We start from the raw sequence: 13,891 nt of genomic DNA, 5'->3' as shown, positions 1-13,891 counted from the left end.
AACTGTAAGTTGAAATATTTGTGCCTTTAGTTATCACTTTTACATATTTTGTACCTGAAAATGTTCTAATCATGTCTTACACAGCTTAAAATTTAATTAAGTCAATGTTTTGTTTAGAAATGTATACTTAAACCACATGCTATCAGTAAAAATATTTAAACACCTATATTTTAAAATACTGAATTTCATTAAACTCGGAAAGTCAAATTAATCGTAAATTAAATTGTCCAATGCTTGCCATCAATTTTCTAAATTGTATCAAATTTTTTATTTAGTTGCTATGTAAGTTACCACATGTTATATTTGTAAAATAACACATCAAAATGGTATTTTACATCAGTACAAACATTTTTATATACACTACTAAGACTTCTTGAATAGAATTGTGAAAGCACTTTATATTAATTGCCGACTCAGAGTAGTTAAGTGACCTCTCTTAGCGATCAATTAAAGATTCTGGGTGTCGGTGGCACTCAAAATTCACATTAAGTTCCACTTGCAAAAACTTGTTTATTAGAAAAGCTTTTACCTAAAATAAAGCTTGTTACAGAAAAGGATTAAAAATTTGCTATTAAATCTTTCTATTTGTGATATCTCTGTTGTAAATAATATTCACAGAATTTAAATACAAGACATATTAGTTATTTTACAGTTACACATATTATCACATGTGTTTATGTATAAATGGGGTTGTTTTGCTGTTTGATAAATTGAAATCATGCATGAGGCTAGTTTTTTGTATTATTATATTAAATGTTTTACATTCCAGTTTTATCTCTTGACAGTCATTAATGTTTTATGAATAAATGTTTGCGAGGTACTTGATATTTGTTTCATTTGCTTTACCTGTTCCTTATATAGAATGTCCGTTTCTCATATTTTTATCATTGCAAGCTACTTGACATGACATTGTTATTTCAGCTCATACCTATCAAATGATAATGTACTCCTCTCCAGTGTCTATAAAGTTTCGGTATCAGACTATATAATTGACACACATGAACCATCTTAATCTGATAACTATAAATTTTAGATGAGCTATTAATAAAAAATTGAGATTTGGATACTAAGAAGTCTTAAATACTATAAGAATGTACGGTTAATTTAAAAAATAATAGATGTCAAATAATACGGCATACAAACTTTTAATTTTTTATTGTCAGCTTAAATACATGAATTATTCACTCTTTGCCGCCGCTGCTTTAGGTTTCTTCGCTTTAATGGGCCTTTGAGAACGAAGGATGGCGGATGCACGGCGGAGTGTGGCTGTGGTCAAGTCGGTACGGTAGTTGTTGGCTTTGAGCAGCCTCTTTACCTTGAACAAGGAACGCCTCGCGCCGGCTTTGAATGGACGACGCACAATGTTCTTCGCGGGCTTATGTGTTGCCTTAGCTTTCTTGTACACAACTGTGAAACCTTTCCTGTCAGGATTCTCGACCACACTGACTGCTTTTTTGTGGATCAATCCATTGTATCTGTAGGAGTTGAGGTTAGTCACATTGTTCGGTTCCTTGCTGAACGGCTTCTTAATGTTACGCTTCTTCACCAGGAAGGCGCTGTTGTTCCTGATTATCATCCAATTTAAATGGGACGACATTTTTGTTTTTTCACTAAAAACTATAAAACCACAACGTGCTCACGACGTGTGATTAGACAAGAAAAGGAAGAATTCTGTAATTTACTAGTGGTGTACCAACAAAATCGGAGTTCTGAAATCGATTTTGTGAAATCGACTTAAAATTAAATTATTCTTGGAAAGTAATAAAACAGGACAATTTGAAAGATTTAATTGCAATATTTTAATGAATTAACGAAATCCTTAATACCATGAACATACAGAAGAATCTTTTACATACTATGGAAGACAGACGTGAAATATTCTCTTTCTGTGCGTCCCCTCGTCCGTCGTTTAAAGGTATAGGCAATGCAACTGCAATTGCTGATGTCTATGGAAATCGGTCAGATGGCCGCTTGCTCGTTTGCCACCTTACAATATAAAAAGAAACAGTACAAGAAATATGCTACAAAATCTCAATTTTTCTACGCCAAATGGTAAATGGAAATTTGTTGTTTCCACTTACTTTAGGAGCGTAAGTTGTGTGATTGTCCTAAACCGTGATGTTTTGAATCAAAGTTCGATTTTTAATCAATCGAGTCTACTATTTTTGGAATAAAATATCGATTTTTAAGTTTTTGTTACATTAATTTACGCTCACGAAAACGTCTGCAATCTGCAGCTGTGTCTATGGCAAAGTGGCAATGGAAGGTTGTATTTTTATACCAGTTTTTATTCTGAATTTATTAAATGTTGTAACACGGAAATTAACGGGTCATGTACTATGTATTTTCTTATAATTCTGTTTATATCGCCATTGAACGATAATTAAACAAAATCTCAATAATTACGAGATAATGGATTGTGGCGGGTAAATTAATTTCAGTTGGGTCTCAAATTGTCTTTGGATTTTACCGTTGTTTCGTCATATTTTTGACACTTTGTGGTGATATGTCAAATTCCAAACTAAACTTGTCTGGGACTCTGGGACAAATTGTGTTAGTTTATTTAATATATCTTTTTCTTATTTATTTATAGGTAGTGTTTTGTAGTGAATGTAGTTTGTGTGTGAAATTGTGTTTAATGTGAAGTGCCTATTTGATGTCTCGTATGCACTGGAATTATGGATCAAGTTGCTCAAAATATAAACAAAGATATGATTGAAGCTGATCTCATTGATTTGGACTCATTTGATTTTTCTGATGATCAGACCTGGTAAGTAACATTTTAATAATATAAACTTAATATTTACGTAAAGAAGGTAGGTAAATTCAGAGGGCTTTAAGGGTAGGTGTTAAAAACTTGTCAATATGTTTCTTCCATATTAATCATCGCAATTTTATAACAGGTAATATTAAAATAGATGTTCCATCCTTAAATATTGTTCATACGGCATTTGTTTTAGACTAGAGTAATTCTAGTTATTAAAAACTCTTTAAAAGATAAAAAAACATTAATGTACGTGTATTTTAAATTCAATAAACTTTTATAAGATAAAACATTTGGTTGTCTTGATAATATCACAAAGGAGTACTTAGACCAACCACATAGATTGATTGGTACATAATAATGCTAACCTTAATAATTTTATCTTTCACTGTATGAGTCATGTTGACTTATATAAATTAGTAATTAATAAATAATATTAGATGTAAATGGTGCAAACTTTTTTTACTTTAATGGTTTTCTTAGTTCCACAATTGTTTTATATAGTTTTAATGTAAACATAAATAAATAAAACATAAATCGTGGTTGCGCAACATCAGAGAGTGGACTGGAATTGCGAGTGCCGCCCAACTGTTTCGCCTCGCAAGGAATAAACAGAAATATGGAGAACTGACCGCCAACCTTCGCTAGTCGGAGAGGCACCTCAAGAAGAAGAAGAATGTAAACATATTCAAATTTCTACTATAGCAAATTTGTTCTATAATTAAAAAGTATTATATCTTTATAATGAAAAAATTATGTTAACAACTAAATATTGTTGTTAGGACATCTCTCTGATAAGATATAAAATTCAAAACCATATTAATCTTTTTATCAACCTATGTTTTTTTGTCTAATTATTTGAAAGAATGTGTCTTTGTTTTGTCCATGTACTAGCAGTCTCTAATTTAAAAAAAGAAGCCTATAATATTCATAAATGCATCCTACCTACCTAGCTACCTTCCCCTTAAAGTCCCATCAAAATTGGTCGTTATTCTGGAGATTATCCGGAACAAACACATCCTTGCAGACATATAAACAGATAAAAAACAACTTTAAAAATTGTTTTTGCTATTAGCAATGCAAATATATCATGTGATTTTTCATATTTTAATCACATACTCCTATTTTATTCATATGTATAGATTTGATGAATAAACCAACCATTTGTTAAAAACCTAGATTAAGTTCTGATAGACATATTTTTTTTAATCATGTAGAATGCATGTACTCCTAATATTTTCTACTAGTATCACTATTTTGATTAATATAGTGCCACTGTACCCCTACTGAGTAAAGTGCAGTCTAAAAATGAATGTTTTTATTTTATTGTCTGCAGGCTATATGTGGTACCTGGCGACAGCGGTCAAAGAGTGGATATTAATGAATGGAAGTTATCTTGTCACTGGCTATTTGACAAGGATCCCGAGTATGAGAAATTGAAAACGAAGTTTTTTTCACTGCTAGATGCTTTACATAAATGTAAGTATTATAATATGATTATGCATAATTTATATATACTTTATGGGAAACAAAATAGATAAGGCTTATCCTTAATATCAATGTTGCATTGCCAGTTGATATATATAGTTATGTAGGTAAATAGTGAACTAATAATTGATACCTTTTTAAACAATTTTTTTTGTAAAAACTTTGTTGCTAACTAGTGATGCAACGGAAGTGTCTTACCGGAACCAGAAACGGAAACAGATGTCAAAAATAAATTTTAGCAGAAACGGAAACGGAAACGGATGCGGAAACAGAAGTGTAAATAATAAAAAAAAAACATATTTACAAAATTTTTTTTTGGTAAAAACAGTTTGTATTCGTTTTTTATTTATTAAGGCATTGGATATCGGTGTCCTTTAGCCTTCAATATATGTATTTTTACTGTGCTGCAATAAGTTAAAATACGTTTTTTTTTTATTGATTTATTTTCAGGGAACAAAATTACACTATTTACAAATTAATGTTCGCCAAACCACTCGTGTTGACAAGCGACAAATATATTTCTTTATTAATACATTCACTGCTGACCACTCGGATCCGAGTGGGCAGAGCTGTTAGTAGCGGCGCCTCCCCCTCGGATCCGAGCGAGGGGCCCGTTCACTATGTAGTAGCCAGTAAGCCGCCGGCGTTTGAAGCGAGTCCATGTTGTATGTGTGTGTATGCGTTTATGTTTATGTGTGTGTGTATACGTGTGTGTATGTGTGGGTGTGTTTGAAATGTTACAAGATCTTGAACCGAGAAGATAAAAGCTGGTTTTGATTAGTATCCTTACATGTTCTACTCAATATTCTGGAATTTGATGAAAAACTTGACTTTGTCAAAATCTTGTAACATATTAGTACACAGAAATGCAATCGTGGAACAAATATCTACATATTAGTGAACTAAACCATTGCCATCCCTAGCGCTCGAAATGATGATCCCTAGCGCTCGAAATGATGATCCCTAGCGCTCAAAATGATGATCCCTAGCGCTCAAATGCAAAAAACATTATTAATTTAACACTCCCGGATATACTAAATAAAAATTCACCATAAAAAGTTTTGGCTCCCAGCTGTTACCTTTTTTATTTTGTAAACAGTGAATGTGTTAAGTATCAAAAACACCAGATCTAGATTAGAAAAAGATATAATTATTAGGCACTTGACTTGCAATCTGCAGGGCCTGGGTTCGAATCCCGTTATGTACCAATGTGTTTTTCGATTTAGATATGTACATTTATCCGACGTTCCTACGGTGAAGGAAAACATAGTGATGCTGCCTGCACATATCTGAGAAAAAATTTAATGATATGTGTGAAGTCAACCCTCTCTGGGCCAGCGTGGTTGACTATGGCCTAGTCACCCCTAATTTGGGGTAGGCTCCGAGCCCCTTAGTGGGGATGTATAGCGAGCTGATGATAATAATGATGATGATATATTACATGGTTATCACTTATTCAAAAGTACATTTAATAACTCGTAAGTATGAAATAGTAACATTTTGCCAGTTGTCAAATTTTATATGGACAACAACTAGAAACTGTCTAGTTCTCCAGCTCCAGCAAGAGAAACTGATTGTTTCAAACAGCAGCAGAAAATATTACGCGCTTAAATTCACCAAAAAGTACGTAAACAAACAAATGCGACAAGTGCCGAAAGGCCGCGCACGGACTGCGCGTCTCGCGCCGCGCATTTGGATCTCTCAGCCGTCGTAAAGTTCCGTTTTATCTCCGTTATAAAAGTTGCGGAAACAGAAGCAGAAACGGATGTTGAAAAGCATGCGGAACTTCCGCACTTGCGGAAACGGAAACAGACATCCGTTGCATCACTATTGCTAACTGTACTTTTGTCTCACGCATATTTTAAAAAGTAGAGATGTGAGTGTAGAATTGTTTGAAAGATAATATGAGATCATGATGTTTGAATGAATTTATACATACTGTATATAGGAATCAGATCTTTGTCTGTGATCTACCAAGCATATCGACAATCCCTAAATGCTTTGTATGTTTGTAAATGTTTTATCTTTGACAACTCATATTGTGTGGGTGTGGTTTGAAGGTGAAACGAGATAGATTATATTTACATTTCATTTTGGTAAAATTCTAATAAGACTATTATTATTGTTATTTGTTATGGCTCTATATTTATTAAAACTAATGTAGAGAGCAAAGAGAACAATGCTAAGAAAAATTTTCAGCCCTATAAATTATTGTTGTCTGTTAAAATTAAAACATGCGCAATTAATATCATTTAGATTAAAGATAAAATTATACTATTTCTTTTTTATCTTACTTGTACACTGATTATGATTGACCTAGCATGTTTAACAAAAAAAAAATTAAACACTTTACAATTGAAAATTGTTCTAAAGTAGTTAAAATTGCTTATACCAATGATTCTTTTACTGCACAATTTACTCTAAATTTGTAAATGTCTAGTTAAAATGTAAAGTGACGAAATTAATAATCGGTGACACATATTTGACTATGATTTTGTGTAGAATAGTTGATAGTATAACATACAAGAGGAAAAATCCAAATATTATAAAGATATACAGCGTAGGATTCCTATTGAAGGCGTGGCAATATGTAACGGAAAACGTCTACGACTTGTTCGTATACAGTTTTAGTACTATAATGTACGATCATTAAATTCATTCACGAATTAAAAATTCTCACAAGATGAGTTCTATTTCCAACACGTTTAAATTACATGCGTCATATAACGTATGTAGCATAATAATTAGATTACGCTAACATAATATCTTATCGTGGGTTTCCACTGCCGAAACATATACAAAACCTACTTTGTTCTTTTTTTAAATATAAATGATATTTTGGAAAAAAAAAAATTTTAATATTCATTGAAGTAATTAATAAGCTATGCATAGCGAAGACCTAATGATCCCTTTTTCTTTTCTTCAGCTATCATTTATCAGCCTAATGTTCATGTATGCGTATTTTATGAATGAATTTAATGAAAATTTATACATTTGTAATTAATATTGGCGCCGTAAGCGAATAACAATGTGCAAGATAACATCGCAATGTGATATGTTTGTAACAATTGAGATTTAAATGAACCTCACATCGCATTTAAATCACAAAGTTAAATGTCTTACTCCATGTTTATCAAACAAAAACACTTACATTCATGTATTTTTGTACATTTAAATATATCTTCAATGGAATATTGAGCTTATCTTCTCCCTATCTTATGTATATCGCTATTAATTGCCTTGTTACGTGACATATATCATGTCAACATATATTACATAGCACATATATATACCTTATAGCTCATAAATTATGTAGTAATTCCCGGATAGTTCAATTTTTTTTTTTTTTTTTATATCAAAAGGTGGCAAACGAGCAAACGGCCACTTGGATTCGCCGCAATAGCGAGGCGACCGTTGCCCATAGACATCCGCAAATGCAGATGCGCTGCCTACCTTTATTCAACGGAGAAGAGGACGCACAGAAAGAGGATATTTCTCCTTCCTATGCATCCCCTCCTCCGCCAAATCCACTTCCCCTTCCCATCCTTTTCCAATAAGAAAAGGGTGGGAAGGGAAAGAGGACTAAAATTAGGCCTCCGGTACCACACTCATCAGACGAAACGCGGAATTGCTTCCGTGAAGTGGAAGTGGTGGCCTGTCTTCTGTGTGGTCGTGGTATTGCACCGGTCGACCCGGCCAATTCGTGCACCCAACAAATATTGTTGTTGCGGGATCTACCACTGTTAAAATTATATTTTTCCGGGAGAGACATCGGTATATGGGACTAAAACTAATGTGGAAATGTTTTTAGTAGCGTTATTGATTTTTAATATGTCGCATATAAATCATATATAGTCCTTCGATATTATATATCGAAAATATCATTGCATTAAATAAAATACTTTCTGTATACAGACCGTAATTCTTCAATCAAGTATAATTTCCAAGGAGGTCTTCAATTATCATTGAGGACCTCCTTTTTGAAGTCGGTTAAAAAGAATAAAGTCTCTCCTATTTTCGGCTTTGTTTCTAACTAGTTTAAGTAGGACTAATTCATGCCGTCTTTCCTGTGTTTGCTTTGTAAACAATCTCCCCTCATCGCTTGTGACCTTGAAGTTAGATGGGAAATGAAATGCGAACTATAATATATTAATAACATATGTCAATGATCGTAGGTCTGTGATAACATTTAAATTAAAACCAATTTAATTCGTTATGATTAACCAACGATAATCACCTTAAATTGTTTTTCATTAATTAAACTATGTTGATCAAACGAAAAGGTGACACTTATATATCAAGGACATTGGATTTGAAAGGTTTCTAATAATACAAGATTTAATAAACCAAACGAAGGTACTTGGATTATCAGAACATTACGACATAGGTTAAATTTACAGTCTATTTAATCATACAGTAGCTGGCAGTAGGGTTGCCAGGTCGCCAAACCTACTAGCCGGACAGACCAGCCAGTTTGGCCGGACATTTGGGTAGAAAGGTCGGACACCCTATATTATTTTGTGTCAGTATTAATAGGTACACTCTTGTTTGGGAAATGTCACTAGCCTAACAAAAAGCGGGAAACCGTTTATTTTCACCGGACACGCAATCAAAAAGCCTACCTATGTCCGGCTTTATCCGGACGCCTGGCAACGCTAGCTGGCAGAAGGATTATAAAGGTAGGAAATAAAAACAAAGTATGTATTAAAGGAAGTAAAATAAATAATTTAATGGTACAAGTATGAATACGTATCTGTTATTTCCTGAGAAAATGAACGATTAACTGATGTTTATTTTCATAAACGGAGTCTCAATGCAAACAAGTATTATCTTTAAATTACTAAATTGTACGATAAATCGTTTATCAACAGGAATAAAACATATTTTTATTTCTCTATACATGTATCACAATAATAAAACAAATTCCAGGTTTCATAGGTTTTGCAAAATGATGTTTTTAGCTTTTTTTATCAATTATTTTCTCAAGTGCAGAATAAGCATTGTGAAAATTGTGAAAATGTTTCTCGTAATTGCGGTTTGATTGGCCTCAACAAATTGTCTTAATCGCTCACAGCTCACTGATTGCAAAATTGCTCTAAAATGTATAGATACAAAAGGTACATTGCAATAGTTACATGCATTAAAGAAAGACCTAAAATTGAATGGCATAACATTGTTTTAGACTTGACATTAAAAAGCCTAGATTTAGATTATTAAGATAAAAGTTTATTAAAACGGAAAAATTGTGAAAGATGAGTTGCTTTAATAAGCTAAAATGTCATAGACAACATGCAAGGAGCACGTTATCTCACCGTTATTCGAATTCAACACGTCCATGTTGAATAACATCTCGGAAAACCAATCTGTTCAAGTCTTTAGGTCAACTGCCTCACAACCACTTCTAAGTGTAATGACATTCGAATTTAGAACAAATAAATTTCATTCCTATTCCATTAACATAAGTGTAATAATCCTTCCGTCTGAACATGAGTAGGTACTAGCATATGTGATTATTAAGTGTAGGGAATTTGCAACCTTATGTCTTTAATGTACGGTTTATTATCGTGTTGACAGTAAATTTGCAATTTGTACACTGGTAGATAATGAATAGAGCACACGTCCGGCCTTATAAACCTTGACCGCCACTAAGATGGTCTGTTGTGCCGACATTTTCAATTAATTGAATGCAATTTTTTGTTTTACGACATTCGGTTGCAGTTGCATATTGCCTTGAAACAATCAAAAATGGAGTTTAATAAATTCTTCCTTATGATTCATGTTATTTGTTCCAAATCCTGCTTCTGATATATCAAATAATTGAAATTGTTCTCGTCGACATACTATGTGTATTATAAAAATGTTCGATGAAGCCAAAAGGTTTTAGTTTAGCTAGATATTGTAGCGTAGTGGAGACTTTCCTTAAATGTCCTGTCTATTTATGGAAAATCTGGTCTGGTTAAGACCAGTGAATGTTCCAAAAAAGTCTTCTTTCTCCAAGCTTCTTAAAACTTGTTAAACTCAAATTATGTTCAGAAGTAATGTGGTTCATCAATTTAAATTTTCAAAGCTAATGTTCTTATTGGAAATCGAACTTCAGGTTCCACACGTGCGTCTTCAAGAGCCTTGACCTTGTTGGTTGAACTTGTATTGGTTATTATACATTTGTATTTATGAGACGTTATTACACGTGCAAGTATTCCAATAAGCTTCGAGTACTTGGAAGTCAGCACTCCACTAATCTCATTACCGATTGAAACCTCTCAGTCTGTCTCCATTACTGGTTTCGATCATTCCCTTTATATAAATTGTTATGTGTTCTTATAATTTCATCTTTTGGATTTGTTGTACTTTAGTTAGAAGAAATTTATTTAAGTTCTGTTACATGTAGCCTTTGATAGTCACAACAATTTTTTAAATTAGAAAAAATTTATATGCATACTCTCATTACAATAACAGTATAGATTTGTAGGTCTTCTATCTTCAAATTGTGAAGTTTCGCAAACAGATAATAAACATTCTGTTTCATTATTGGATCTGGCCACAATCCTGCGGTCGACTACTTTCTAGGAATATTGAAAGTAATAGTTCAATTTATTAATAAAACAATTTTATAATTTATCTATATTATTTAGCGATCTCTTCGCTTTTTTGACGTGTACAGGCCGTTTCCTCGTTTGCCACCTCATGATAAAAAAAAAAAAACTAAACTATTCTGATCAACAGTTTTAAACTGAATCGATCAAAGTTCTTCATTGTAACAACAGTAATAAAAAAGTTGATAACGTCCAGGCGTATATCGTATTAATATTAATAGCAGATGATGTTCAACATTCATTAGCTTGCATCTATATGAGTTCAATGAATGTAGAGCTTTAACTGTCGGTGTTCATTAATAACGGAGTTATTTGATACAAATTTTGTTCATGCAATTATATGAGTTATTTGGAACGCAGTTCGTGACTTTTGCTTTTTTTACAAAGTTACATGTCTTTGTATTTTGTCTCTTTAGTGAAAATGCATCTCGACAGTGTTACATGTTCGGTACATTGACAGGTGCTCTGTGAGCTATTCGTGGTGTCAAACTAGTTTTGATGACAGGCTAAACTTTACAGCCGGCCAAATCTATTTATAAATGTTCCGTTAAATTAAACGGGACCGAGACCTGGTATTGGCTCTCAATTCATTTTGACTTCATGCTTAGTTCGATAAGTAGTTAAAAATATGTTCATATTGATTTTATATCCTTTTAAGTTATCAAATGACGTCACATATTTAGTATACTACCAACTAAATAACCAATTTCAAAAAGTCATTTATCATAATTATGTCCACCATTCAACTATGTGCAAGATAACGTTCTTACATGGAGTAAAAAGATAAGGGATAACGGAGTACCATAGAGGTAAGGATAGCTTTATGCTGTCGCACTAGTTGATGTTCGCCATACACGGACCGTAATCTGTTTAATAAGTTTTTAAGAAATGCAGTCATTGGTATGCTCGGTGCATGTAGCAATCTGTCTATGACAACCTTAACTAAGATTGGTTTTATCAACGTTCAAATGAGAGCTAGATATATAAATAGATGAACGGGGAACTAGGCAGGCAATTCATCAGAGAGACCTCGAATGCAGACATGTAGATGAATTCTTTAGAAATAATATGAAGACTCTAATGAGCTGTTCTTCAAGAGCGAATGTTTATATTCATAATATAAAACATGAAACAGTCTTACATTTTTTCCACATTTCTGTATACCTAACAACTTCTCTGGTATTCCGGATGTCAATGCGCCAATGATTCATTTTAACTTTGTCGTTTGATTCTCTTCAATGCTGAAAACATATCTCATTCATAGTCATTTAGTGGTTACTTCCGCAGTAATTTAGTGTGGATTTCTTATATAAAATCTACACTAAAATTACGCATATATATGATAACCTTAACGCTCTAAGTGCGACAGTTAATCAATGCACTTGTTCTATGTTGGTATTGAGCTGTTTACGTGTCTCGTCAAGTGCATTGTATGCCGTGGCTTACGCTAAATCGAACATTCGCACTAACGATCATCATTCGAAACTTGTTCCGTTCATATTTACTTTCACTTTTATATCGGTGTATCGTGTCCCATTGATGGTTCGTGACACGTCCAACTTGTTACTGAACAAGGAGTTCCGTCCGGTATTGTTATAACTATCGATAGATCGTATTCTGTTGTCCGAGATATGAGGGTATTTGCTCCAATATATGTGGTATTTGGAGGTGGTGATGAATGTCTGGCTATTGGAATATTAATTTTAGTTATACCAATGTTTGTTGTTTGTTTTATTGTCATTATTAAATCGATAAAACGGAAGTAAACTCTTCACATTTAGGATTAGTATTAGATATTTGCTTACCAAATTATTTTCTTTAAAATTATAACTTACTTATTTTGAAATTATAACATTATGTTTCGCATGATAATATTTATTTGGAATGAAGAAGGCGGTGACCTTTTTAAAATATTAATTTAATGTTTTGTTTCAGACGACGATGTCGCGATCCCAGATAAACACAAATTCGATTCTCGGACTTACGTCAAGCCTAAGAAACGAGTTCAAAGGCCGAGTATCCAGAGCGTGGTTGAAGTGGTTTCCAATCCACCCTCGCTTATGCAGAACTCACCACTTGGACAGTCCGTCAACAAATACCTCACATACAACAAGTATAACAATCCATTGGGAGCAATCAGCCCGATGCTCAGGTTAAAGACATTCAATGTGGATATTAATACAGATAATAGTAATTCTGTTAAGGAATATGCTATGAAGAGGAAAAGTCTTGTCCCGGATGATGATCCACAGGTAATATTTTATTATGTTCATAGAAATCTAGGTGTTCTAGGTTATGGTTGCGTCACGTTAGGAATGAGGCTATTTACTCTATGGGGCAAGTTATTTCATAAGTAATCTATGATGCATTCATTTGAGCAATTTGTGCACTGCCGAGTTGGACATTAAATCGAAAAAAGAAATTCTTAAGTTTGCTTAAAGAGTTAATAACTGTAAATTTTCAGGCTATGCACATTTACTTTTAGCTATGTCAATCGTGGGTTCGCATTTATAAGCGTGCGTTCTCTGTTTTTTTTTTAAGGCAATGACAGGAATGATCATATGTTGTACAGATATTTTGGTCTTAGTTTTCAAGCATATAGTGATTATGTTAATCGATTAAAAACAAAAAGCATACACATACTAGGAAATAACTTTAAGTAAACGAGGTTATATGAAAGAACTGTTTTGTCCAACACAATACCTACCATTTGTGTTGTATCAATTGTTCTGATACGTATAAACAGCTGCATACGGTAATCAAAACAATACATTATATTTCGTATTGTTTTCTTAATGGTGGTATCATTTTAAACACAGACAATCATCAATCATCTTAATGATCAAAACTACCAACGTATGGGAAATAGAATTCTCATGTCACATAATAAACCAAAACAAATCCGTTATTCATAAATCTGAGTTACTTTAAGTCCAATGATTCCATCAAACAACGTTTTTATTAATCTGTTATACCGTGGCTTTCCAATGGCGAAAGATCTGCATAAAAACAAGTAAAGACGATGTTTTTTTTGCATATTTGAATT

At 33.0% G+C, this 13,891-nt stretch overlaps 2 protein-coding genes across 4 annotated transcripts in view; one reads left to right on the top strand and one right to left on the bottom strand.

Annotated features, from left to right (window-relative positions):
- Window positions 1–1,140: 1,140 nt before the first annotated feature.
- Window positions 1,141–1,667, bottom strand: LOC106720833 (60S ribosomal protein L28). The gene has a single exon (XM_014515629.2). It carries the CDS (start codon window positions 1,595–1,597, stop codon window positions 1,178–1,180), a length of 420 nt encoding a protein of 139 aa, XP_014371115.1. The 5' UTR covers window positions 1,598–1,667; the 3' UTR covers window positions 1,141–1,177.
- An 862-nt stretch (window positions 1,668–2,529) lies between these two features.
- The window catches only part of LOC106720854, a 28,744-nt gene continuing 17,382 nt past the window's right edge, over window positions 2,530–13,891 (top strand). For 2 of the 3 annotated variants that reach the window (XM_045683509.1, XM_045683510.1), the window contains exons 1-3: window positions 2,530–2,770; window positions 4,101–4,243; window positions 12,781–13,097. In XM_045683509.1, the coding sequence (XP_045539465.1) occupies window positions 2,679–2,770; window positions 4,101–4,243; window positions 12,781–13,097 (552 nt within the window). In that variant the 5' untranslated portion in view covers window positions 2,530–2,678. The remainder of the gene's footprint in view (window positions 2,771–4,100; window positions 4,244–12,780; window positions 13,098–13,891) is intronic. The other variant, XM_045683511.1, reaches the window with a different exon arrangement.

This window comes from Papilio machaon, chromosome 22 (genome assembly GCF_912999745.1).
Source record: "Papilio machaon chromosome 22, ilPapMach1.1, whole genome shotgun sequence".
Classification (NCBI taxonomy): Eukaryota; Metazoa; Arthropoda; class Insecta; order Lepidoptera; family Papilionidae; genus Papilio; species Papilio machaon.
This window is presented reverse-complemented; position numbering and strand designations above follow the sequence as displayed.